At 47.1% G+C, this 26,804-nt stretch overlaps 1 protein-coding gene and 1 long non-coding RNA gene across 3 annotated transcripts; one reads left to right on the forward strand and one right to left on the reverse strand.

Annotated features, from left to right (window-relative positions):
- Positions 1-751: 751 nt before the first annotated feature.
- Positions 752-21,877, reverse strand: CD34 (CD34 molecule). 2 transcript variants are annotated; one of them, XM_010992929.3, is made up of 8 exons: positions 21,748-21,875; positions 13,046-13,234; positions 12,177-12,430; positions 11,069-11,149; positions 3,612-3,762; positions 3,311-3,363; positions 2,815-2,979; positions 752-2,101 (listed from the first exon to the last, which is right to left on the reverse strand). In XM_010992929.3, exons 1-8 carry the CDS (start codon positions 21,824-21,826, stop codon positions 1,916-1,918), a joined length of 1,158 nt encoding a protein of 385 aa, XP_010991231.2. In that variant the 5' UTR covers positions 21,827-21,875; the 3' UTR covers positions 752-1,915. The 2 variants fall into 2 exon arrangements, with proteins under 2 accessions (XP_010991231.2, XP_031294513.2); XM_031438653.2 differs by having other exon boundaries at positions 1,916-2,245; positions 21,748-21,877.
- Positions 21,878-22,797: 920 nt separating this feature from the next.
- LOC116148679 (uncharacterized) lies at positions 22,798-25,884 on the forward strand. Its single transcript, XR_004132207.2, has 3 exons — positions 22,798-22,909; positions 23,515-23,656; positions 25,666-25,884. It is a non-coding gene; the product is annotated as an uncharacterized LOC116148679 (long non-coding RNA).
- Positions 25,885-26,804: the final 920 nt, after the last annotated feature.

Consider the following 26,804-nt stretch of genomic DNA (forward strand, 5'->3'; position numbering starts at 1 on the left):
GAAGAGAAATGAGGGGGAAGTGGGGAGTGGGGGGGGGTGCCAAGGGGAAAGGTCTGGCTCTGGCCAGATAAGAATGGAAGGGTCCTTTGTTTGGCTCTAACTGCTGCTGCCACTGTTGACATACTTGGGAGTGTTTCCTGAAGCTCCTCAGAGTGTCCGGCAGGGCTCCCTCCCCCACTTCCTCTGGTCTGGGATGGAGGTGGGGTGTCTGGGCTCTTGGAGGAGGTGGGGCAGGGGGATGGTTACAGATGCTTTTGCAGTTAGGCTGCTATCTTAATGCAGAGGTGGAAAGCATGGCCTCCAGGAGTCGGTGGCCAGGTCTCTAGAAAGAAGTTCCCACAATGTTCTGCCCCCTAGCTTGGGGGTGGGGATGGTGCAATAACAGAGGGCGAAGGGCCCTGGCTCCTTCCCTTTGTTTGGCATCTGTTGCTTGCTGTGACCAAAACGTGCCTCTTCTCAGAAAGGTGTTCCCGAAGGGTGTAGCTTCTAGTCCTCGGTACCATCCCCCTCCCTCCTGAAGGCCGTGCTGCATTCTGTCTGCTTTCCTTCTGCCACTGGAAATGTGAGCTTCCCTGTGAGCACCCCTGTGGCCCCCAGAGAGGGGGGTACTCAGCAGACTTAGGCAAAGGGTGGCGTCTTGGCTGGTACCTATGTCCCCTGAGATGGTCCCACTTCTCCCCGGCTAGCCCCTCCAATCACATAGCTGCACAATCCGGCCAGGTCTCCTGGACAGAGCCACAGAACAGATGTGTTCCAATATGTCACTTTAATTACAGTATTTACACACGCTACTTTTTATTCAGAAAAAAAAAACCCAACCCATCTTCCTATCTCTGGAAAGTTCTATTTCCAGCCGTCATTGAAACCAGGATCCCTGTTCACCCCTCCAGAAAAAAACAAAAATGAGAACCTGGGTCGCTCACAGAGTAGCTTGTGGTGAGGGTCCTCTGGAGATGTCCAGGGGCCCAGAGGTGCAGAGAAGTAAGAGGGGTCAGGGTGGGGGAGGCAGAGACAGTAAGGAGTCTGCTGGGGGACTGAGGCCACAGCTCAACCCAGGAGTCAGGGAGAGGAGGGAGGAAGCCATGGAGACAGAGGTTAAGGCCAGGACCTAGCCTCGGAGCAAGAGGCTCCCTCTGAAGAGCGTAGGTCAACAGGCGTGGCTCAGAGATCTGGCCCCACGGTCCTGTCTGCTCTGACCCACAGGGGTCCGTGCGGCCCCTCCGAGACCAGGACGGAGCTGTGGGTCCTGTCCCATCTGCCGCTCTGGGGGGAACACGTGTGTCCACCCACCCTCACCCTGTCCCCCAAACACACAGACACAGGACTTTGTTCTAAAACTTGGAGCCCAGTTCCAAGCTCAGCCAGAAAGCTATGCACATCTCTGTCCACAGAGGCAGGGGGCAGGGGAAGTCTGGGGAATTTGGAGAACAAGAGGGAATCTGGTGATCGAATCCACAGTGCCTTAGAGAGGGGCAAGGGCAACGGGCTGCTTTAGTTTTCCTACAGTAGGGAAAGAAAATATAAGGCAGAAACAGCAAAAGGCAAACCCTCCTGGGAGGAAATGGTAGCCCAGAAAAGCCCATGCTTCCCCTGGGAGTGCCTGTAAGGAGGCAGAGAGGAGGGTGAGAGAAGGGACCCGAGGAGTATCTCTGCACCTTGACTTTCCCCGTCACATCTTTCTTCAAAGTAGCCCAGAGTCTGATTCAGGGAGCTGAGTGTGTAAAGGGCAGATGTGACCTGCCTCTCCCCTAGGCGGCACAGTGCAGGGGCCCGGGGACGGCTTCCCGAGGGTGTGTGTGGAGGGAAAGGGGTCTCAGGTAAGGGGTGGCTCCTCCAGCACCGCGGCAGCCCTTGCTCAGACGCGGGGAGGGGCTCCTCCCGCAGGCCTTGCCCAGCTTCGCCCCGCCCGGCCGAGTCACAGTTCAGTATCAGCCACCACGTGTTGTCTCGCTGAATGACCGTTTCTGGAGGTGGCCTGGCCGGTCCCGTTCTCCTGAGCCCCTGGATTCACACTGGCCTTTCCCTGAGCCTCAGGGGAGGCCTCAGGACCCGAGCTATAGCTCTGGCCTCCACCATTCTCCGTGTAATAAGGGTCTTCACCCTAGATGGTGTATAAATAAAGGAGCATTATCTGGTAAGCAGGGAAGCAAGATGGGGGTGGGGGAAGGGAGCAGGAGGAGGTGGGTGGGTTGCAGCTGCCTGTGCAGACTCCTTTCTTCCCGGAGACCAGTCAGGGTTCCAGCTCCTAGAGGGGAAAGGACAGAGGAAAGGCACCTGACCGGGCCGAGGCACCTCCCGAGCCAGCTCCCGCCAGACACCGGGCAGCCCCCAGGGTGGAATAACCTCCCTAGAGGAGGTCATGGGCCAAAGGCTGAGAGTCAAACCCTGGCCTTGTCTTCCCTCATCCAGAACACTTCAAGTGTAGCTTTTCCTTCCATGTGTCCCCTTCTTGGGAGCCAGTTGGTGCCCGTGGGCGTTTAATATGCTTGCAACTTAGTGGCAAATTTAGAACAAATCTGTTCTGGTTTGTACCCAGCTAAACTAGCCCAGGGGAAGTAATAAATGGATGACATGAACCATCTGCTATCACGGGGAGCAGGGCCCCGGTTAGTGCCTCCTCCCCAGCCTGCTACATGCTGTTCTGACTCACGCACGGGTACAGTAAGGTGCTCACCCAGAAAGACACCACGTGTATTCCTATGCATGGGCACAGAAACACCTTGTCCGATGTCTCTCCTCCCTACTCCATGACTTTCATGGACCTCCCCAGGAGACCTATCTCTCATTTCCTTTGCCCTGGACCCCAGAACTGACCAGCCTTTCTCCTGTAGGGCTCCAGCTTCGACGGTTCATCAGGAAATAGCCGGTGATGCCCAAGACAGCCAGCAGAATCCCCGAGGTGACCAGTGCAATCAAGGTACTTTGGGAATAGCTCTGGTGGCTCCTGACATCTTGCTCTCTGAAGTCTTGGATGCCCAGCTTGAAGAGAAGACACAGAAAAGAGTGTCTGTCATTTGTGGAATGTAGGTTCTAGAAGAGGAACCCACGCTCAACTCCTGTGTGTGACCCACAGCAAATAAACCCAAGCAGACACGGACCTCAGGGATTTTCTAAATAAGAATGAAGGCTGACATCTCCTAAGCTGCATTGTGTAATTTTGTTTCAAACATGGATGTCTGAAAACTGTTGGAGATGGACAGAGAGGCTGGAAGGGCCGGTCTGGAGAAGATAATTAATTCCTCTCTACCCTGCTCCAGTGAACTCCCCTGACCCAGCAATCCTCCGAGAACCATCATCTCAGAAAACTTACCTCACTCAGGTCAGACTGGTGCTTTTCCAGAAGTTGGAGCTTGCTGGAAAGTTCTAGAATTAGAAACAAGGGTTGCTGAATCTAGCGGCTGGAGCAGCTCATCCTGCTCCACCCTCCAATGCTGTCCTAGAAGACGCTCTGATGGTGAGCAGAGTCCACCTCAGAGGGTCTCTCCCAAAGTCGGCACAGCCCCGCTCCCCAGCCCCTGTGCTCTCTGAGCTATGATGCCTGGCTTCTACCCAGCCTCCTCTCGCTTTAGCCCCTCCCCCTCCCTGGACCCAAAGACAGGTGTGCCCCTTACCTGTTCTGTTGGCCAAGACCAGCAGCAGGCAGTGAGGTTTCACCTCAGACTGGACAAGCAGCGTGGAGCACACCCCGGCCCCAGCCCCGGCCTGCTCCTTCCCACACAGGATTTGCATTAGCTTTTCTCCCTTGTCCTTCTTAAACTCCTCCTGGGATGACAGAGGAAGATGGGGAGCAGGACATGAGGGCACTGGTACACCCTGAGTTGCCTCCAGAGTGTCAGGCAATAATTCTGCTTAAAGTTATTCTATTATCCTCTTAACGAGAAGAATCTTTTTTTCCCTAAAATTCCAACCGAAAAAAAAAAATCCTGCAGTCTATAGATGTGCAAAAACACAATAAGAAAAAAAGTCCAAAATCTTCCAGGACCAAAGTATTTCTCTATTAGCGGCACTATGAGATGCCAGAGAACAAATTTGGGAAATACTTTCTTACTTAAGGATGGCCTATGTACACATACACTATTCAGAGTAAATTCAAAAGAAATTGCCAGTAACAGAAAGTATTAATAGTGCAATACTAATGAAGAGAAAATCTTTTGTTTACAGGTTCCAATAGCCCCAAATATTGGAGGAAAAGCCAAGGGAGGTGAGGAGCAGAGGACAAATCTATGACTACAGATTCCATGGGGTCCTCCGTCCCTTCCCTCTCACTCTCCAGAGGGTCTCACAAAAAGCACGGCTCACCCTGAAGTGGTGTTTTTTGTCTAGTCTTCCATTCCCTTTTCCCATTAATAACATGGAACTCAGTTTTATATGAAGGACACAGATTGCTCCAGGTTGCTGACTGGTCCTCAATGATCAGAGTCCCAGAAAGGATGAATTGGAAGCACTGGCTGGACCCGTCCAGCACCCTGTTCTCAGGCCTCCCAGGATTCATCCCAGCAGCCTCCAGTCGGAGCGGCCCCCGACCCTACACAGGAAAGGAACCGAAACCAAGACTCCCTCCTCTGTCCGGATGGCAGATGGCGGAGGAGGAAATGCCTGGCCGGCTTTGACAGCTTTCCGGTGGGGGGAGATCTGTGGGGCGTGCGAGGGCCCTCAGGACAGATCCTCCGTGGAGGAGAAAGCTTCCTGTTTGTGAAGCAGGACTGCTCCTCGGGGCGAGGCCAGAGGGCCCCTCCCGGCTTGGAGCGCAGCCTGGGTGTTTTCCTAGTGCTGTGGCCCCAGGGAGGAAACCCCAGGCTCCTTTGCTCCGGCACAGGCAAGGTCAGGATTGGATTCACGTCCCAGCTTCCTTCTGCCAGCTGGAATTCGAGGCTTTGGTCAGGCCAGAGAGCAGGGCTAGCAAACCTCCTGATCACAGAGAGATGAGTCCAAGGGTAACCTCAGAAGGTCCCCGAGAGCCAGGGGGACAGAGAAGTGAATTTTCAGGCCTCTGTGGCTCCACCCCTCAGGAAAGGGCTAGATTATGCAGGTTTCCAAGGAAGTCCTTGGATGGAGGTTCTTCACATGTGGATGGAACCACATTGCATGTGCTCAGTGGTCCCCTCCTCCCTGGGCCCAGCTCCCCTTGGAGAGACTTCCATTGCCTTCTCGTGAACATCACACGCTCCCGAGTACCTCGCCTTCTGCATGAGGAGGAGGGAAACCCCTGCCTGGAGGACTCTGAGCTTCTGAAGGTTGAGTGGTTGAAATGTGTCTCCTTCCTGAGAGAGGCAGTGGGACTGGGCTCCGGCACAGTCGAAACGAGCCAAACAAAGCAGCACCTCCTCGGTCTGCTGAGTCCAGAGAATCTCTACCCCAGCCAGATCCAGCTGTTGAGACGTCTGTCAGGACCTGACTATGAGACGCTGTGAAATCCTCTTGCATGTGTCACGTGGGTTGTGTCTGGGGGTGGGGGTGGGGAGAAGCTATGAACTCTACATGGTCCGAGCTGTCAGTGTGCATAGCAAAGACAATGGACGCTGCCTGTGTCTCAGGCACTGTTCTGAGTGCTTTAGGCACGGGGACTCTGGTTGGCCTCACACAACCCTAGGAGATGGGTAGTCTCATCCTCCCCATTTTATAGATGGAGAAACTGAGGCACCAAGAGACCACGAGGTGACAGACCTAGTTACCTGGTATGTGTCACAAGAAAAGTACAGCCAAGTGCTTTGGACATTCAGAGGAGGGTGAGCCCACATCTGGTTTGGGGTTATCAGACACATCGTGAAATAGCCCTTGAGTTATGAGTAGACTGTTTACAGGAGAAGCTGGTGGGGAGAGGCCTTTGGAGTAGGGGCACCATCGCCAGGAAGCCCAGCCAAGTGACAGCCTGACACCTTCACAGCCCTGGATGCCAGGAGCATGAAGAGCACTTCCTTCTCCCTTGGATTTCCATCCTTCAAGACTCAGCTCACGTCTCACCTCCTCCAGGAAGCCAGTCCTGCTTCCATCAGATTGGGAAGCAGCCCTTGCTCTGCTATTTGCTAGATTCTTTGCATGTCAGGCAACTAGTGTGAGGGCAGGTTCCTTGGTCGTGGTGGTGGCTGAAGAGCGGTTGTAGGAAGAGTGCCCAGCAAAGTGTTTAGAACCAAATGGGCTGGAGAAATGGCAGGTGTTACTATTATTCTTAATAATAGCAACACCTTATCTACCATATCCTCTAGAATCCACTTTTTTGATGTTTAATCATATTCTGCCTAACTGCTAATTGTCATTTCTCTCTGACCAGACTGTAAGACCTCTCAGTGGCGGGAGTAGGGGGTACATGACATAATTTTGAACCCAGTCTGCACTAACCAGAGCACCAAACAAATAAGAACTCAGAGAATTGTTGTTCATCCTAATGTCCCAAATGGCTTGGCTTCCACACAAGGTCCCTCCGCCCCTTGTGTTGTTTCCTGGACTCAATTCAAGGGAATAGCAGTGGCCAGCCTCCCACTCTGGAACCCAGCAGCATCAGTGAATTGTGTTTGGGCCCGGAGAGGAGCAGGTGGATCCTGAACAAAGCACAATGCTTCTCCGGATGCTTGAAATAAACATCCTGCCCCCTGAGAGCCAGTGGGCAGACATCATGGGAGAGTGGGCAGGAGGAAGCCACAGCTTCAGCATTTTGCTCATGAGAATCAGATTTGTGGACCCCTAACTACATCTGCTGGTACATGTTATTTTGTAAAAATAATAACCATAGTAATAAAACCACCTAACCTTGCTAGAGTAACAGTCTCAGACTTTGCAAAGATTCAACATGCTAAAGAAACACATTAAGCACTGGAGTGGGGGGGAGAGAGGGACAAGTATTTTTCTAAACAACCTTTAAGATATTTCCCAATGTTGAGTTTCTAGGATCAGTCGCCTCTCTCTCTCTTTTCCTCCCTCCCTTTCAATAATTTTATCAGCTTCAGTGTGAGTATGACAATGCAGGTAAACTCTATTTTCAGATAGAGACTGGAATCATTAAAGGACCCGCTACAAGTCACACAAGTGGGCATCTGACCAGAGATGAGAAGCGAGGTTGTCCCCCAGATCTCAGGCTCTTTCCAGAAAATACACTGTCTTCATCAGTCCTCCACCTGTAAGTTATTTTTTCTGCATAGAAGCTGATCTTTAGTGTTTGGGCAGAGAGCAGGGAAGGCGTGGGCTTGGGGGTATGGTCTGGAGGCTGGAGGCAGCCTGCCTCAGATGAAGTCAATGGGGGATGTGAGTTAGCTGAGTAAATACAGCCTCTGCACATAAACACACGTGGTTCTAAAGAAAGGCAGCTCTGAAAAACGAACTCGTGGGCAAATGACTTGAATAGAGATTTCTCCAAAGAAGACGTGCAAATGGTCCGTCAGCACCTGAAAAGATGCTCAATGTCGTTAATCATTAGGAAATGCCAGTCAAAAGCACAATGAGGTACCACCACACACCAATTAAGATGGCTACTATCAAAAAAAAAAAAAAAAAAGAAAATAACAAGTGTTGGTGAGGACGTGGAGAAACTGGAACCCTTATACCTTGTGGGAAGGAATAGAAAATGGTGCAGCCAGTTGCCGTGGAAGACAGTACGGCAATTCCTCAAATTTTTAAAAATAGCACTATTATATGATCTAGCAATTCCACTTCTGGGTATATACTCAAAAAGAAATAAAATCAGAGTGTTGAAGAGAGATTTGTACAGCCACATTCATAACAGTATTATTAACAATCGCCAAAAGGTGGAAGCACCCTAAGTGTCCATTGGTGGATGAATGGATAAACAAAATGGGGTACGAACACACAATTGTTCAGCCTTAAAAAGGAAGGAAATTCTGACACCTGCTACCACATGGATGAACCTTGAGGACATTATGCTAAGCGATATAAGCCAGTCACAAAAAGACAAGCAGTATATGATTCTACTCACATGAGGTACCTGGAAAGATCAAATTCATAGAAGCAGAAAGTAGAAGAGTAGTTGCCAGAGGCAGGGAGGAGAGGGGACAGGGAGTTTTTTAATGGGTATAGAGTTTCAGTTCTAGGAGATGAAAAAAGTTCTGAAGGTCGATTGTACAACAGTGTGAATATACTTAACACTACGGAACTGTACACTTAAAAATGGTGAAGGCAGTGAATTTTATCTTATGTGTAAATTTTACCACCATTAAAACAACTTCTTGGTCGCTTTCCCTGGACAAATCGGTATAGCATAAGAGAATAGAGTCATCTCATTTGGAAACTATTTGGGAAACCACAACCACAAAAACTAAATTGACCCGATGGTCCAGCAGAGAGAATGAATGTCACACATCAGATGATACATTCTGCTAATGAGAATTCTGAGATGTGGTAACAGGTGCTTAGCAAGAGTGTGGGATTACCTCCCTGCACCCTAGATATAGGTAATTGCTGCCTGGAGAGGAAGGATGGGGAGCAGAAGGGGAGAAGTTGGGATATCAGTGTCTATAGGATGCATGTACAGAAGACAGACCTAAGTAATCCACAAAGTGAGAGCTAACAGCGAGGGTACTCACTATGTACCAGTGCAAAAACGCATGTCTGGATAGCTGAGAACAATGCATGCATCTTTCTGTTATGGGAACATAGTAGACGGGAGGGCATGACAAGGATGGGATATTAGGGGAACCCATATCCTAGAACCAGTGCCGTGGGGCCCTCTGACACCAAAAATACAAATGCAACCTAAGGAAAGTTGGGAGGCACGACATCACTCACAGCCTTTGGAACAGACCGATTGTCAGACAAGCATGTGGTAGGACTCAAGGAAGAGGAATCTGGGACACAGTCCAGAGCTGTGGCCCAAAATTCTGGAACTAGGATTACTGAGTGGGAAAAAAATCACCTTAGGAGGCACTGCTACTTGGGTGCTGGGGAAGAGGAGCCCTCAGGAAGAAAGGGGGAGCCACAGCAGTGGTAGAACTGGGGACACAGTAGCCCGACACCGGGTGCTACCACAGAGTTGATTCATTAGGCACAGGGCGGAAGCCTTCTTTAGGGGACTGGAGGAGCTGCTGTCTTTCCACATCCCTACTCACAGATCCTCCCCACATCTCAGAGTAGAGTGCAGACCTTCTCAGCTGTGGTACAAAATAGATTAGACAGTAAAGACATCACAGAGAAAGAGAGCGCAGCACAGTAAGAGGAGTTATTTTTGGAGCAGCATTAAGTTTCCAGCTCTTATTTTGTATGATGACCCTCGTTAAACGTGAACTTTGAAGAGCAATGGACAGACACTTAGCATGAATCCTCTGCAATTAGCTCCAAATCGTTTGTACAAAGAATTAGCATTCTGGCACAGAGCAGTGTGAAACTCAGGAAGATAAGGGCTCGACCAAGATGACACAAAAAGAGAGAGAGAGAAAGAAAAGATGGTCATTTTTCTTAGTTATAATTAGCAAAGTGTTTGGTAAAAAAATTTTTTTTAATGCATAGAGTAGAAAATCAGTATCAGAAACATCCAGATTCTTACTTGTTCATTGCATATTCATGCTTAAGTTAACTGTTTTGTAAATTACATGTAGTTGATTCCATTGTGTGCACCTATGTCTTCAAAATTTCTGTTGTTTTTTAAAGTCTTCAGTTAAACAATTTTCTTACGTACTATTTTAAAAGGACTGTGATTCAGAAAGACCCAACTGATAATCATAGACACCAACAGTCAGAATGGACAAAATAAGATATTAACACCCTCTACACGCTACAGGATTTACTCAGGCTCTTTCCAGTCTATGCATGTCACACATCATATACATGATTCCCTTAAATGAATTCCCAACTTGTAAGAAAATGTTTTTTTTTTATATAAGTAAATACCACTCTTCCTGTGATCCTATCCTTCATTCAGGAAATTTTTACTGTCAGGAAATTGGATTTACTGAAACAAAGCAAGGAGGTCTGCTATCATCATTAAAAATTTACATTGTGCTGTACAGTTTACAAATGCAATAAGACATGAAACTGAAAGAAGAGACATCACTACTAAAAGCAAAGAGAAAAACAGCATATTATGATAGATAACGTGATAGCTCACCTTAAAACCAGAAAATAACCAAATAACTAAAAAGTTCTTGTAATTAATGAGCAAGTTAAAGAAAATGACTAAAGTCAAGATAAATATTAAAAACTCAATGAACTTTCTAATACAGCAACAACAATCAGTTGGAATGTATCATGGAAATCTATATTATAAATAACCTAAAAGAAATCCATAAAATCTACAGGAAAGAATACTTTAAAAACTAAGAAAAGAAGATACTGAACAATGCCAGAGAAAACCAGAAAGTTATTACTCAAAGGGATTTTAGAGCAATTCCAATTAAAATTTTAACGGTTTTGTGCTTTTTTGCATCTTGAAAAGATGTTTCTAAAGTTTTTCTAAAAGATTAGATGAAAAATGCCTTACATTTTTACAGTGTAATGAGCAAAGACCTGCTTGGCTGGATACTAAAAGTGCTGTAATATAAAAGCATAATAATTTTAAAAGATTAAAACAGGCAAAAAAAAAAAAAAAAGACAAACTGAACAAATAAAATATCTCTGAAGAATATGCCCTATGACATATAAAAACATAATATAAACTACAGTGAGCACTCCAATAAATAGAGGAGAGGATCATTCGATAAATAATGTTGGGGAAAATAGTATATGGAAAAGGCAGTGTTACAACAAAAGAAATTCTATGTGTATATTAAAGAGTTATATGCAAATAATAATAAATGAATTGCTGTTTTAGGTGACTACATTACATTTCATGAAGGACTTTCTTAACATAAAAAGCAAACTTAAATCTGACAATATGTATATATTAAATGTACAATAGGGGTGGGGAAAAGTAATTAAATTTAAATAAAATTGTCTTTGCCTTCTTTGTCCACCAGATGGGGCCTCTCACTCCCTAAACCCAAAGTTCAGTATTGGAAGTCACCTTTCCATGCTAAGCACCCCCCCCCAACTCAAGTCTGTCCAGTCCAAGACACAGCTTAAGGATGTTCAGAAGGAATTGTGGCGGGAGAGGGAGGGAGAGGAATAGAGGCGGGAGAGTTTGACTTACACAACTGGAGGTCTTATTTAGCTCCAGGCAGATACCTAGGGTCAATCTCACTTCTTTGATTTGGGAACACTTGACTTCTCCCTGTATTAAAACAAAAACAAAGTAAAGAAGCCAGGATCTTTGCCCCTTGATCCTTCCCCATCTCTTCTTTTGGTTTGATTTCTGTGAGATATTTTCTTAAGAGGTTTTAGAAAAAGGAAATTGAAAAATTTGTTAGGAGACTAGAGACTTTCAACAGTTATATTCTTCCTTCAATTCACGTCCTTTCCCCATCAGATAATCAAGACTTTCCTTACCAGCCAGAACTTGCAGGCAAGTAGCTATTTGCAATCTTGGTAAACATTGGCTTGGATCATGCAGAAATGGAAGAGAGGAGGATCTTTTCTCATTTGGGCTGTTTTCTCTACAGTGAATTACACGCTTCTAAACAGATAATGAGGTGTCCAGGCAGATTCTGGTGACACTCATTTTCCTCCTGGTCCCTGGGACTCTCCAGATTTCTATTCTACCTCCTTTAAAGATAGAAACCAGGCAGGCTCTCCATGCCTGTCCCCAGGCTCCATACCTTCATAGTTTCTACCCTTCCTGTTGAGAACTGTTGACAGCCGCAGGCCCCAAGGCTGAGACAAGCAACTGAGCTCAGCATCCCTGGTGTGCCTCTTCCCCACTGCCTCTCTACCCCCGGCACACCGCCAAACCCTCTCACGCAGAGGAGATGGTACTCGCTTTAGACATTCTGGGAAAAGCAATACCATTAGGTGGAGGATGGTTTCCAAATATGCTTGAAGTCAGGTGACACCCTGGCCAAGGACCAGAGCGATTGGTACTGGGAAGGACCAAAGAGTACAGGATGGATCTCTGAAAATCCTTCTCACTCTCCACTCCCTAGAAATACAGTACCCATGGCACAGATCAGCCTTGCTGCCCAACTCCACCCCTCACCTCCCCTTCCTATCCTTTCCAGCAGTATTTAAGCTGCACATTTTTCATGCTAACCTACACGACCCCAATCTCATTGGTTGGCATAAGGAGAGGTTAAGGGGACGAGAGAGCTTGCATACATATGCAGTGAGGGGGTAATCTGTCATTTTTGGCCCAATTCACTCACCTTGACGATACTTGGGGTAGGAGTAGATGGGGTATAAGGGCGAGTGTAAGATGTCACAGGGCTGGTACTGTTGTACGGAGAATCAGAAATATTTCCAGATGATGTGCTGGGCTTCAAGGTCATCTCGGAAGTTGTAAAACTGATGAAGGTAGAAGACACTGTGGTGGCTAAAGAGGTCTGTGACTGGACAGAAGAGTTCATGGTTTCAGTGACTGAGGTGATCCCAGAGGTAGATGTGAAACTGACTGTAGTCTCTGGAAGAGACCAAAACATAAGTATGAATACATGCATGCTTGCATAAACACACACACACACACACACACACACATCTCAGTTCACTGACATAGGTATGGACCTCCATCCAGAAAAGGGAATTTGGGAAGTTAAGTTATTTCACGTCCTAACTCTTACCTTAAACCAGAACTCATTTCCAGCCAGCTGTTTGGAACCAGAGCTATCATCCAGAATGTATTAGCGGTATCCTCAGGATTCTGAAACTGAACTGGAGACTGGCTCACCCTACAGAATTCAGACACCCGGTCTGAACCTGGACACACTTTGCTTCACTTAGAAGAGATCAGAGAAGGATGCCGATTTTATCTCTAAGCTAAACTTGAGAAATACAAGGAAGATTACTGATGAGGATCAGCTGCCAGGGTGCTGACTTGAGAAAGCTGTCACAATAGGAAGGATTGTCTGGAACTGCTTCAGGGCACCCTAGGCATGACGCCCAAGCGGTTATTACAAGGGGCTTGTATGTTTCCATCGGTCGGGGAAATAGAGGGTGGGGGTTGCTTGCAAACCTTCTGATGATTTACCCAAGTGCCAGCAGCCTCCTTCTGGGGCCTCAGGAGACAAACACTTCTTACCTGAGATGGCTGCTGTGGTCCCATTGCTGCCCTGAGTGACAGTGTAGAGGCTGGTGCTTCTCCGAGTACTTGGTGTGGTGGTTTCCTGGTTGGTTGTATTTGTAGGAACAGGTAAAGACATTCTTGCTGTTCCTGTGGTAGATGGCTTTGTGGTAGCAGATGTCAAGTTTGCATTTGTGAACCCAGAGCCTATAGAGAAACAAAGAAGAAAAATCAGGACATAAATCATTCTGGAGCCTCGTGGCATCACCTGACTCAATTTCTTGGCAAAGATCTAACACGTGGGAAAGGATGCACCTTCATTTCCTTTTTAATGTATCCTTCTTTCTTTTTGTCACTCTCCATTCAATATCTTAACTCTTGGAATAATCACAAAGTTCACAGCATCTCTGTGCAGCCCTCTGATATACCTTCCACCCTCCCTAAGCTTCCCCATTCCCAAAGCCCTTCATTCTTTCATGACCTTCAAATCTGTTCTGCTTCTCTTTCACTGAGGAACCGCAGCAAGCAATCCCAAGATTTCTTTTGGGAATTTCTGACCTAGGAATCCAGCTGAGGGACTAGAGACGGTAAGGCCTGGTTTCTCACCAAATGTGGTGGGAAGTGCGAGAGCTCAGTCCAAACTCTGTCAATAACTGCAATTTATTGTTTTTAATTTTTAAATTTTTTGAGACTTGTTTTAACTATGTAATTTAATGTGTGTATATGTGTGTATGTGTGTGTGTGTATCTCAGTTTACTCATCTTTAAAGTGAGAGTCATTCCTTGTGTGGATTGTTGGGAAAAATCAATGAGATAACAAATGTTAAATTGCTAGAGCGTAATGTTCCTGGATCTAGTTATTCTCGAAGATCTTCCTGCAGGTCCTTACCCTTCCACGTTTCCGAGGGTCCCCAGCAGTGCCATCCTTAGACCCAGGAAGGAGAAGCTACCTGTCTGGACCCTGCACGTTAAAGGCCACATTCTGTTCCTCGTCTTGCCCTGCCCTTCCCCAAACCATGAGGAGCCCAGGGGGCCAACAGAGATGTACTATCTCTTGTAGATCATACATTGGGGACCAGAAGTCCTAGATTTCTTGCCCACGTAGCTCTTTGCTCACTTGAGGACTTACATGGGCCTCTTCTCCCAGCCCATCCTTCTGAGGGTGATCTGAAGAACCAGGGTGTATGCCTCCCAGGCCCAAGGGGTGGCTGTTTGCAGGGAGAAGGGTTAGGGCTTAAGCATGTGGGCGAGGTGAGCCTTGCATGCATGCAGGATCCCCTGCGGTGTGAGCCAAAGCCCAAATTCAAATCTGGCCTTCCAGGTGGCCAAGAAGGTATGTTTTTCAAGGTGAGAGGATAGAAGATATTTTATTTACCAGTTAGGAGGCCTGACTTACAACTTTGAAGTATTTAGACATAGAGTCTGTGGGCCTCCAGTGTACTCTTAGCTTGAGCCCTATAAATGTTAGGGGTAGCCTTGGTATCCGGAGTTCACACGTAGCAGTACCATCCTCAGAGAAAGGCCCCTAAGGGTCCTAAGCCACCCTCAAGCTTGCCTCTGACTTTTCCTGATTAAGATGTAGGTGTATCTTTTTTCAGAGGTTTCCAGGTACAGAGCAATACAGAATGACACCTCTTCTTTCCCTCAGCATCCAGACGGAAGTTAGGCATTGGTTTCAAGGCAATTAACCTGAAGCCAAGAATGCTTCTCCTAAAGGTGGTGACAAATCTCAGCCTCCCGCATCTGCCTCTCTACCCAGCCTGCTGCAGGTAGACTGACATTCATGGTGAGTCAACAATCATACCTTAAAATCGTGTGGCAGGTGAGCTGGAGAAACAAGGGCTGTTACTATCTCTATTTTGGAGATAGGAACCTGGGTCACCAAGGTTTTAGCCAAAAGGGAAGGCCCGGGCTCATACGGGGCAAGGAGCAATGGGCACTGAGGTTTAGCTCACTCTTGAGTGGAAGTAGCAAGAGGGTCAGGGGGTACAAACTGCTAAGAATCAGATACATCTTCCACACTCTGGAGAGAAAAGGATGGCTTCCTGTCTGGCTCAGGTGTAGGGGTAGGGGGAAGGTTGTCAAAATAAAATAGATGGAGAAGCAGATCCAGTCTTCTTTTGCCTATTTAAGGCCTCTCTGGGCAATCTGACCCTAAGGTATGACCTCAGTGTAGGGGGCAGGTGGTGGGAACATTTGGACATGGACTTGAAGGATTATCCTCTTAAGGTACCACTGGAACTTCTCCTTGACATCACTCTTCCTGCCCAGCCTTTTTCTTCCACCCTCCAATACATCAGTTCCTGGGAATCCCATCTGGCCCAGCCTGGCCCAGCCCTCTTTTCTCCCCAAAGAAAGCTGGGCCTGGCTGAGGTGATGTCACGCTTTTGATCCCCCTCCCCCAGGGCCTCCCTCACCCAGACAAACAGTTTTGAACTTTTCCAGATGTGAACAGAGACCCGCTGCAAGTTTGGAGGACAGAGGTGCCTGTTCCAGATGAGTGAAGCAATCCCGGACCCAGGCCAGCTACCCAGCCACTAGGGTCGGGCTCCCGGCTGCAGCCACCTCCTCCCACCCACCGCTTGGCCAAGAACTGAGGGACAGGTTGCTGGATCTGTCTGCCAATGAGAAGGGACCCCCAACCTCAGATTCACGTCCCTGAGCCTAGGGTGAGCCTCGGAGACCCTGGGGAAACAGGATAAAGAGAGAGGGCAGGAAGCCAAGGCTGAGCAACAGCTTAAGCAACGGGGTACATATGAGCTGGTGTAGGGCAAGGGGCCACTTTGGCAGAGCCCTGGGGACCAATCCTGACCTAGGCCCTGCAGCCTAGAGACTGTTCCATAAGGAACTTCCTTATTTTCAGAGTCCCTAGTGCACTCTTTCTAGTGCTCCCATGAAGAGATAGGTCTTGGAGGTGTGACATTTAGAAGAATCAAGACCACAGATCTGTTTTTAATCCTATCCCTCCAAACCCGATGGCCTTAAACCATCCAATGTTGATCTCTTATCTGAGCTTCTGATCACCAACTCTGAATGGGAGTCATGGCAACCAACCAACCAGATTCTAAGACACAGTCAGTGAAACCTCCGCTCCATTTCACTCCAGACTGGAGGAACAGCCCTCACCTCCAACCCAACAGAGCATTATAGTATGACTTAAAATTGAACAAAAGGCTATCTTCTGTTATTTACTTCTCACTCCATCTTTATTAATGGTGTCTCCCTAAGTACCCTATTTGACCCTAGGTACCTTATTTGATCTCAACTCATGAACTTAGAACAAAAGGAGGAGACAGGGTATCAGGAAGTTAGTGAAATGAAGATTCTAAGAAGCCAAATAGATGTCCCAAAACTCACGTTGCAAAAGTGGTGCATTTAACCTACAGGTACTTGTTTCAGAGAGTTTTTCTTCTTTTACACACAATTCTAACAAGCATGGTTATCTGATAACCTAACTGAAGCTGAAACTTAGAAAGAGACAAAACAAACAATAGGGAGAAGCAACAGCTGAAAATGAATAAACAGCAATAAATGAAAGACAGACACGAGCATGAAAACGCACACTGGTCTGGAAGCACTTACGGTAGGAGTAAATAAACATGTACACCTTCAGCAGCATTACTGATGCTGCTAAGTTGCACCATAACAGAATTATGTTGAGTCATGAAGGTTAAAGTCCTTTTTCTTTTTTTCCAGTACTCTAAGGAAGCAGAGACATAAGATATACATTTTTAAAAAATTTCTACTTACAATTAGTCAATTGAAGATTCTTTTAGTCTTTAAAGAAGTTCTACAAACCCTCAGAGATCCAGGATGTTCTGCTACCGAAACTCCTAAATCCCTGTCCGTTAGGAGACTGGTTTTTCCTATACTCGGTCTTGTTTTTCACAGACCCTCTTATGTTCCTCTTTGTTGGGGCTGTCTTCTGATCTCCTCGCCAGGCAGCCCCATTCTGCCCATCCTTTCAAGTTCTAGCACCCGGCACAAGCAAGAGGAGTCTGCTGGAAGAGATTCTGGGTATCTTAATCCCAAGGGATGCAGTACTTGGAGGAAGGAACAAGCCGGCCTCTGCTGGGAGCCCACAGTCTGTGTTGATAAGAAGACAGGAGGCCCTCAAAACACAGAGCCTGGGCTCTGTAATCAGACCGCGGCCTGGCTTATCTGGCGCAAGATCATATATGCTGCTTCCTAAGTATAGATCTTGTCACCTCTGTTCCATTACAGATTTCCTGAGTGCCGGAACCATCTCTCACAATTGTTTGTATTACTCAGGGTCCTTAGCACAAGCGTCGCAATAAGTGCTTGGTGTGAAAGGCAGCTGCAGCAGGCCTGTTCACGCTGACCACTTCCGGGTAGGGCCACCTCATTCAACGCTATCTCTTAAGAGGGAATGTTTTCAATCAAGGGAGTGCCCCTGAGGAGATAACCAGAATTACAAAAGTTCTACAAACTAAGTCATATGGTTGAGGGCTGAGTGTTTTTCCATCTAGATCAGGGGTTGGCAACTTCCTCTGGTGGATCGAATCCCACCCAGGAGCTGTGTGTTGTTTGACCAGTGAGCCCAGGTTGGCTTCTATATGTTAAAGTGTTGTAAAATTAAACAAAATAGAACATATATCAGAGACCACAATGGATTTCAGTGCCTGAAAGATTTTCTATCTGGCCTTTCACTGGAAAAAAAAAAAATTGCTGAACTTTGATCCAGAAAAGAATTTGGGGAGAGAGAACAGATACCTTTCTTCAAGATTGACTTCACTTACTCATTCATTCTTATTTTTCCGAAGCACCCATGATGTGCAAAGGACCAAGCTTGACACTGTGTGGAACAGAGCACAAACTAAGAGAAGATTCTTTTCTGATGTTACGTGTGTCACTAGAGTTTAAATAAACCCCGTCCTCAAGGAGCTTATAATCTAGTGAGGTAGACTGGAAAGATTGTTAAGGCTGGCAATCAAGAAAAATCAGATTAATTCTGTGAGTTCAAAGAAGAGAATTAGAATTAATGACTAGAAGTTTTACAAAGGCTAATTTCACTGCAATACAAAGAAAAACTTATCATCATGGGATTATGTTTTCTAAAAACTAGAATGAATAATTCTGAGAGATAGGGAGCCACCCATCCTTCCTGGAAGCATTCAGGAAGCATCCTTGCTGTGGATATTGGTGAGCTGGAGATCACAGGGTGAGATTACAGCCCAGCCCAGAAGAGACAACAGCACCTTCTTGGACTACTAGACATTCCTGTGCTCAACAGCCATGCCACACCGGAAGGAATTTTCCCAGCCAGGTCTTTTCCACCTTCTACTCACTACTGTTCCCTGTTGCTCTGGGTACCTCCCCTCTTCTCTCTATGCTCTCCTGGGCTCTGGAGTCCTATAGTCTTTTGTCTCTTGGGCCCATCAAATACAAAGTGCCACTTTATTTTCTCATGCTCAGCAATTCAACCGCCTGTCTGCTTTGGACCTCAAAGGTTTGTCCAGGGGTCTAGGTTTTCTTACCCAAAGACTCATTAAGGCATTTTCTTAAACAATGGAGCTGGCTATCTGGAGAGGTTGCTCCCCTAGAAGGTATCAATTGTGGGTTCTTTGGGGTTCCCCCCCCCCTTAAATCAGAAGAAGACTTCCCAGTTAAGCCAGACATCTTTTCCTTTATGTCCAAAGGGGCGTGATTCATTCTGGTGGGCTCCGGAGTGTAGGTCCTAGAAGTACACCTTGGTCTACATCCCTATTCGTGCGTATCACATTCTCCCAAGACGCATGTGTCTTTCTCCTTAGCAAAGTCAAGAGCCCTTGGGACTAAAAATTGTAGCTCCTGTGTTTTTATTTCTTAGCTGAGGAAGGAAGAGAATGTTCTCATTAGAGAAGTCAAAGCCCAGAAAAATATGGAAATTCTACCCTGGCAACTGAGCATTTTTCTTTCGGAGGGTGGTGTTTTGTTCTTTTTCCACACCTTCACATTTTCAGTGCTCCACACTCAGGGCCATTTAGTGACATCCAGCAAAGTCAATGGGAGAAGGAGGCCCAGGCACCCTGAGGGTGGAGCTGGGTAACTATCCAGCCCTGAAAGCAAGCCCAGGCCCTCCTGCCCAGGCTCTAAAGGAAACCGGGCAGTGAGATGGTAAGAAGTGGAATTTGTTCCTCCCTCTGGTTTGTTTTTGCAAGGCTGTGCGCCTGAGTTTATCTGTGGCACATTGGTGCTCCTTGCCCCTAAGATTTTGGAGACAAAGACTCAGAGAAGGAAGGCAATGAAGACAAGTGAAGGAAGAGGCCCAGGAGGTGGAGCCAAAAGGATAAGAAAAAGATGCCCAGGCGCATTTTATCAGTTAAACAGGAATGCTGCTAAAGACTTGCGTTTGCAAAGGTTGTGCCAATTGGTTTGGCCCTACAAGGGGGAGCACTGGGGACCACTGAATTAGTCAGAGGTCCCAAGGCTGCTCTTTCTTGGTCACTATGTGGCAGGGATTCAAAGGGTGGAGTCCTCTCCCCTCTGGAAAATATCTGATAAAATTCTTTTCCTTTTTCTTTTTCCCCTCTTACATGTAGCCCCAGACAGGATATGGGTGTGGGGTCAGCAGGCACGAAGGACCCAAAGGAAGAAGAGGAATGTGAAGGGGTGGGACTGGGGGGTGGGACTTATCAGGGCAAGAGGAAGGACAGGCCGAGGAGGGCTTGGAAACAGATACCCTGGGCCTGACAGATGGGGTTCCCTAATTACCTGAAAGATTTCTCTTCGCAGCTGGTGAGTGGCAATGCTGCCTGGTGGCCTCTCAGCCCCCACCCTGCCTCTGGTCACCACGCAGAGCCACCTCACCTCCAACAAAGAAGGTCTACTTTGGGTTGGCTGCTGTACCATCCCCAGGCCAACTTCTTACAGAAAAGAGTCCTTCCCAGAACAAAGCTCTTTGCCAGGGTCAGAGAGGAATTTCTGCAATGCCCCTTTGTGAGTATTTCAAGGCAGTCATTTCATTTACTCCACTATGCAACAGAAAACAACTCCTAGTGTTAAATAAAAACAAGCCCTAGAAAGCTCTCAGGGAAGGCATAAAGCTACGAATTGGACAGAGCAGTCTGGCACGATGGAGAATAGAGACCCAGGCCCCACCCTTCATCCTCAAAGCAGAGATACTGAAATTCTTATGTATCTGCCCAAGGTTCTGCAGAGGTTAAATTGCTCTCCCCATCCTCACTGCTGCAGGCCAAGGCGAGACTGAGACCAGCCAGCTGAGGAAATAAGAAAAGGGTGGGCCTCACTCGGCCCAGGACCAGGTCATCATGAGCTGTGTAGCCAAAGGAGACTGGAGCATTGGATAGGAATCTGAGCTGCTGGTCAACTCACTGGGTTGTGAGGTCGCAGGCTAGACCCCTGGGCAGTTCCCCATTCTAGGGCTTCAACACCTTAGTGACAGTTTTTTCCCTGTCCCAAAGGGCATGTCTGGGGCTGCCTAACAGGTCAACCCAGGGCCTAACTTAGAGCTTCCATCCGTCCCAGAGTCTCTCTTTGACTGGGTGGACCCAAAGGGGGACAGCGGAGGAGACTGAGAGCAAAGAGGCCTAGCTGGCTGGCCCAGGTCACTCTCTGGGGCCATGGTGGGTGGCCTCTAGGATGTAGCAAGAATAGGGAATTGGGAGCCCTGGAGGCCTGGAAGCAAAATCTTGAGCACAAAGGAGAACAACTTAGAATGTTTAAAACCTTCTAAGAGCAAGGAGATGAAATGGAGAATGTTCTCCCCAAATGAAAGCAATTAAGAATATTTATTGGATGCCTACTATTTTTTTTTAAACCAAAGTAAGAGCAAGAGCTTAAGAAGTAAGGGTATGGGTGGCTGAGCAGAGGGGTGGTGGCCACCAGTCTGCAGACCTCTCCACTAGTTTTAGAACTTGGAGAGGGGCAGGGAAGAAAATTCCCAATTGTAACAAATCTGAGTTTGTGCCAGGGCAAGGGGTTGTGGTGGGGAAAGGGGGCCAGGCCCGGAACAGACTCCATCCACCAGTGCAACGGGTGTAGGTGTCAGAAGAGGGAGTTGTAACTTAGCTTTACGATCTTAAAAGCAAGAACATTTTTACGGACTGTTCTTCATTCCAAACTCCCCTGGACACCTAACTCAGCCTGCCTCCTGGGCCTCCTGGGCCTCGGACCTGGGGCCCGGTACCAGATTGGCTTTGCTCTGGTTCCTTGAACGTCCAGCTCTGACTCCCCCTGTCCTAGCGGTTGGCGGGCGCAAGGGCTCTCTTCCTAGAAACCCACTCAGGTCGCGGCTTTCTGCATCAACCATCAGCCTCAAAACTTTCTTGCTTCCCTTCCTCCCCTCTCCTGGTTCTGGCTCTAACTCTGCCCTCCGCACCTTTGGCAACGTGAAGAGACACTGGCATCTTCAAAGCACTTTATTTTAGAGACAATTCGAGCGTGTCGCATTGTCTGACTCTGGGAAGCCTCGGGCTGGCTGCCCGGTTTACACCTGGGCTCGTTCACTCTCACGGTGTGGTCGCCTTCCCGTCGCGTCCCACCCCCACCGATTCCCAGGTGAGCCGCCGGTCTCCATTGGGCTGAGATCGAGCGGTCCCCGCCCCACCAAAGCCAGGCGCTGCCGTGGGCGTGGGGGTGTGGATTGGGGCAGGGGTCCCTTCCCTCCGAGTTACTCGGCTCTGCGCGCTGAGCCTCCGGGACAGCATCCACCCTCCCCGCCGCCAAGTCGGGAGGGCCGGGCGCGCGGCCCATACTCACTCAGCAGACTCAGGAAGCAGAGCGCGGTCCAGCCCCGCGACATCCCGCGCCCCGCGGGCGCGCCCCTGCGGACCAGCATCCTTCCCGCGCCGCTCCCGAAGAGATGCACAGAGCCCAAGACACTGCTCCGCCCGGCCCGGACGCGCTGCTCCCGCCCCTCCGCCCGAACGTGGGGTGGGCGAAACTTGCTTTTTCCCCTCCCCTCCCTCTTTAGTCCTGGCACGGCCGGCCCCTCTCCTTGGCTGCCACTAACGTGAGCTTCCCTGCTCAGTCCCAGAGGCGGGGGACGACAGCAGGGAGGCTGGGGTTGCCGCCGTCGAGGCCAAAAAGATTTAGCGAGGGCCCCAGATGCCTAGTTCAACTTTATATAGCGGCCCCATCTTATTCCAGCTCGACTTCCACTTAACTTTAACGTCAGCCTTGCCAGGGGCCAGGGCAAGGGGCAAGTTTCCTCTGATTTTTTTTTTTCCATTTCCTTTCCTTTGTTTTTCTTTATTTTAAAGTTTTAAGCTGAGAACAATCTTGCAGAAGGAATCTACTGGTGAGGACCTGAGTTGATAAGTGGGAGCCTTTTGCTAATCATGTAAAACTTACCCCATGTCCAATCTGATGCATTTAGGGAAAGTCATACCTGAGGCTGTGCTGTATATTAATGATGCATAAAGCTTGAGCAGGACACATATGTGACTGTAATCATCCATTTTACCCTCCCAAACTGTCCTTGTCAAGTTTTCCTTTCACTTTTTTTCCTACAAAGTCTATTTTAATTTGCAGGGGTTTTTTTCCTGGACCGTCCTGATTTTCCCACATAATTTTGATCCTGTCACCATCATCATAAAGACAAAGGACTCCCGCAAGCACCTGGGATGCCTCCTCTCCAGTTACATCCTCTCTAAGCCCGCGTCTGAGACTCTAGGGGCTTCATCTTGCTTTCCTATCAGAAAAAAAAAAAAAAAAAAAAAAAAAAGACTTCCCCTGACTCCAGCCTCTTCTACCGAACTGACCCTGGAGCTCCCTATTTCTCACGGACTGCTCTGGATGTTGGTAATCTGAAATGCAGGAACTTCGAGCTGAGCAGTCAGCCCAGTCATGGATTGGACGGGGGAGATGGAGACTGGAGAAGAGAAAAGCCAGGAGGAGCAGATAATGGCACCGGAAGCGGGTAAACATGATCACAGGACCACAGATACCCAGTCCAGTCCCTTCCATGATGTCTGTGCCACAAAGCCCAACGGGAGAGAGAGGAAAGCCCAGCACTCTTTGCTCTTTCTGATTTATTTCTCTGCAGATCCCCTAGCATTATGAAAGTAGAAGGGTGTCCAGGTCTAAAAGAAAACCCCCAAACCTCCATTCTGATCGTGCTGCCTGACTTTCCTTTACAGAGGAAACAAAGCCTTTCATCACATAATGAAACCAAAGGCTTATAATGCAAATTCGGTAGCACTTGATGGTAGAGTATGAATCTGTTTCAAAATGCAAGTGGTGATTTGGATCTGACCACATTTTGATCTCAAGGGCCTGCAGCTGGGGACAGAAAGGGCTACAAAATTTTTAAAACTGGGCCTTTGTCCTTGGAAATCCCAATTAACAGAAAGAGTGTTGCCTTCCCCCAACCCCAACTCTCTCAGTTCCAGGACCTGGATCTGCTTTACACCCACTGAGAGGCTGTGAACAAAATGTGGGTCAGCAATCCTTGCTATGTATGAAAACCAATTTGGCCCCCTCGGCTCTTCCTTCATTCTCAGTAAATTCTTCTGGTTGCTTCAGATGCCATTTGTCTGCGCAAGCTTCGGGGAACAGGGAAGAACTTGTCTCTGGCACCTGAATTTTTCAACTAGCTTTGGGGGCAGAGGAGAGAGAGGATCCTACGGAGCAGAGCTTCTTAGACGTGGCCTACACAGGATCAAGGGTAAGGTTTGGGAATCTGCACTTTTAACGGGCGCTCTCTCTTATACACGCTCAATTTAAGAAGCCCTGGTGTAGAAGGAAGACATGCCAGGGACAGAGTGGATATCAGACATCAGGGAAGGATGTAGGAGTAAGAAGATTGGAGGCTGACAACTCCTTTCCTCTGAGAAACCAGAATTGTTCTCTGCAAGGCTACGGATGACACCAGAACCATGACACTAGGTGATAACTGGCAACTCTTTCTATTCTCCAGGTTCCCTGAAACTCATTACTCCAAGCACACACAACCTTGCCCTGACCACCCACAGACTCAGGTTCCAGCCACTGGACACAAGTCTGCCCTGGGACCTTATGTTTCTTCACAGGCCAGATAGAGTTGAGCTAGCACATCTCTTCAAAACGCTAGCTTTCTTAACTGCTCCTCGCCGTCTCTGCTCCCCTACTTCATTACAGAAGCTGTTGTGAAGGGGATGTTAACTACACTGGACATAGTGGAGGGTACAACAGAAATCTCAAGAGTAAGAGGTTCTGTCCGGCCCTTTATAGACCTCTAGGTCATGACCACCCTTACCATTGAACATCCCACCTCCCAGCCCCAAAATACACCCACATCATATCAATCCATTTAAAATAGACCCTCATCCCATGTTAAATATAACTTCTTTGACGTAAAAAAAAAAAGGAAAATTGTTTTTAAAATGTTCGAGTTTTAAGACAGTCTTCATTTTGTCCTTGTAATTCAAACTTCATTGCATTTCTGGATAGCTGCTGAAGAATTGGATTGCAGTTTACAAGTTGGCTAAGTTTACCTTTTGGAGGCATTTAATGAAACGTTTGTTCATTTCAATTTTCCATCTTCATATTTTGGAATTAAGGCCTTTTTTTCCCCACATGGCTAACTTGTTTTGGGTCTTTGAAAGCTTTCAGGGATCCCAGTTTGGCAGAGGGATCTTTGGTAGTGGAGGTGTTCAGATAGTGGAGGGGTCGGGTGATGAGAACCAGAGGTCAGAAGTGAGCCCCCTTTCCTCTTCCCACCTGCCAATTTCTCTCCAGTGCTTCCTCTTGGCAGAACCTAACCAGAAACCAGCTGCCCAGGGAGTCTGAGAAACGTGGCATATAGATTCCCAGCCCCAGTGTCTTGGGGGAACTGGCTCCATTCAGTGGAAGCCTCCCAATGTGCAGGCTGTAGAGGCCACGGACCAAGAAGGCTCAGACTGAATAATGATGATCAAACCACAGAGGTTACTGAATCTATTTAAAGCATACAGCCAGAGCCAAGAGGAAAGAATTGGGGTTAACCCACTTGGGATAGGGTGCGAAAGGATCACAGCATCTCAATCGTGTGTTTCACTCCAATACTGTGGCTACGAGGACCAGCATTGAGGTTAAGGTATCAGCAGATGAAAGATGCTTGGAACCAACGTATCCTTGCTCTACTGAGGGACACAGGACAAGCAGGCCTGGCGGCAGGTTTATGCACGCAGCTCCTTAGTGTTCTTCAGGGTGGCATTCCTTTTGTCAGCATTTCTAGGGCAGAGCCTACAGGGACCAGAATGGTGTCACCAATAGGGAGACAACGTGGGGTGGCCTGGCTGTCAGCCCCGAGGAAGCATGCTCTATACTTAGTGACCTGTGGCTTGATCTTTCTATTCATTTCTATCTGTAAGTAACACTCTTGTTTGTCCTCTTCTTTTTGTAATGTGCTCCATTTTTTCTGTTTTTGCATGTCTTACGGATTACAAACTCGCTCCTGTTTTCAGCACATCTGAATTCTGCCTAGATCTCACAAACTGCTTGCTTGCTTACCATCTATAGTCAATACGTCTGATGAATTTCACCCATCCTGTTTGCTTTCTTGGTCCTCTGGAGCAGAATTGAATATTCTCACATAATAGAGCCAACACACGTTTTATCTAGTATTATAGAGAAGAGTAGAGAAGCGTGGGGTTAAGACTGAGATGCAGGGTGCATAACCGGCACTAATTCAGTTTCATGTATTTTTTCCTACAGAGAAACACTTTCCCAGCTTTGTTCATGGTGTGGTCCCTCCATTCCCTACTGATCTGAAATGCTGTGACTGTTAATGTGCCGACATTTCGTAGATATGTGGGCCTGTTTCCGGGCTCCCTACCCATTGGTCGTCATATGTATCCCAGTGCCTGTACCACTGCTTCATTTACTGCTGCTTCAAATAAGTCCTGATATGGGTATGTTAAGTGAAGACTCAAATTTTCCTTGGAAAAGTGGCCTGGCTATTCTTGGCTCTTTGCGCTTCCATATCGATTAGAATCTGTTTTTGGGTTCCTCCCCAAAATGACCTTTTGGATTTTGATCAAAATTTCCCTGTAGATGAATTTGGAGAGAACGGAATCTTTAATTCAGTGAAGTTGGAATAGTTCTCCATTGTTTGGATCTTCTTTGAATTTATGATTTTCCCTGTAGTGGCTTTAATTCAGTTTTTGTTAGATTTATTCCCACGTAACTGAAGTCCTCTAATACTGTTGTAAATAGTATCTTCTATTCAATTATTTTTGTTGCTAGTGTATGAAATGACAGTTCATTGTTTTATGTTAATCTTCTATTGAGTTACTTGTTAAATTCTCCTATTATTTCTCAGTATTTGTAGAACTCTTTTGGGTTTCCTATGTAAATGATCATATCAATTACAAATAGTGATTTTTTTTTTCCAATCCTTCTCCCTCTGAATTTTTTTTTAAGTGAATGTACTGGCAAGAACATCTACTACAGGAATGACAAATGTGTTGATCTTATCTTTGCCTCATTGCAGATTTTAAAGGGTAATGTTCTAATGTTTCCCTACTTAGGACTACATTTGCTTAATTTTTTAAATGTACTTTTTATATCATGCTAAAGAAATTACCTCCTATTCCTAATTTATTAAAAGATTTCTTTCTTTACTAGTGAACTTATGACGATTTTAAAAATATCTGTAACTATTGAAATGATATATGATTTTTCCTCTTTTATATGGTCATATAGTGAATTACATTTATAGACTCTCTAACATTAAACCAACTTTGCATTAAATCCACCTTTGTCATGGTTTATTATCTTTTTTATATACTGTAGAATTTAATTTGCTAATGCAATCTTCTATTTACGACTTTTGTTTCTATATTCATAGATGA

Source organism: Camelus dromedarius, chromosome 21, assembly GCF_036321535.1.
Source record: "Camelus dromedarius isolate mCamDro1 chromosome 21, mCamDro1.pat, whole genome shotgun sequence".
Classification (NCBI taxonomy): Eukaryota; Metazoa; Chordata; class Mammalia; order Artiodactyla; family Camelidae; genus Camelus; species Camelus dromedarius.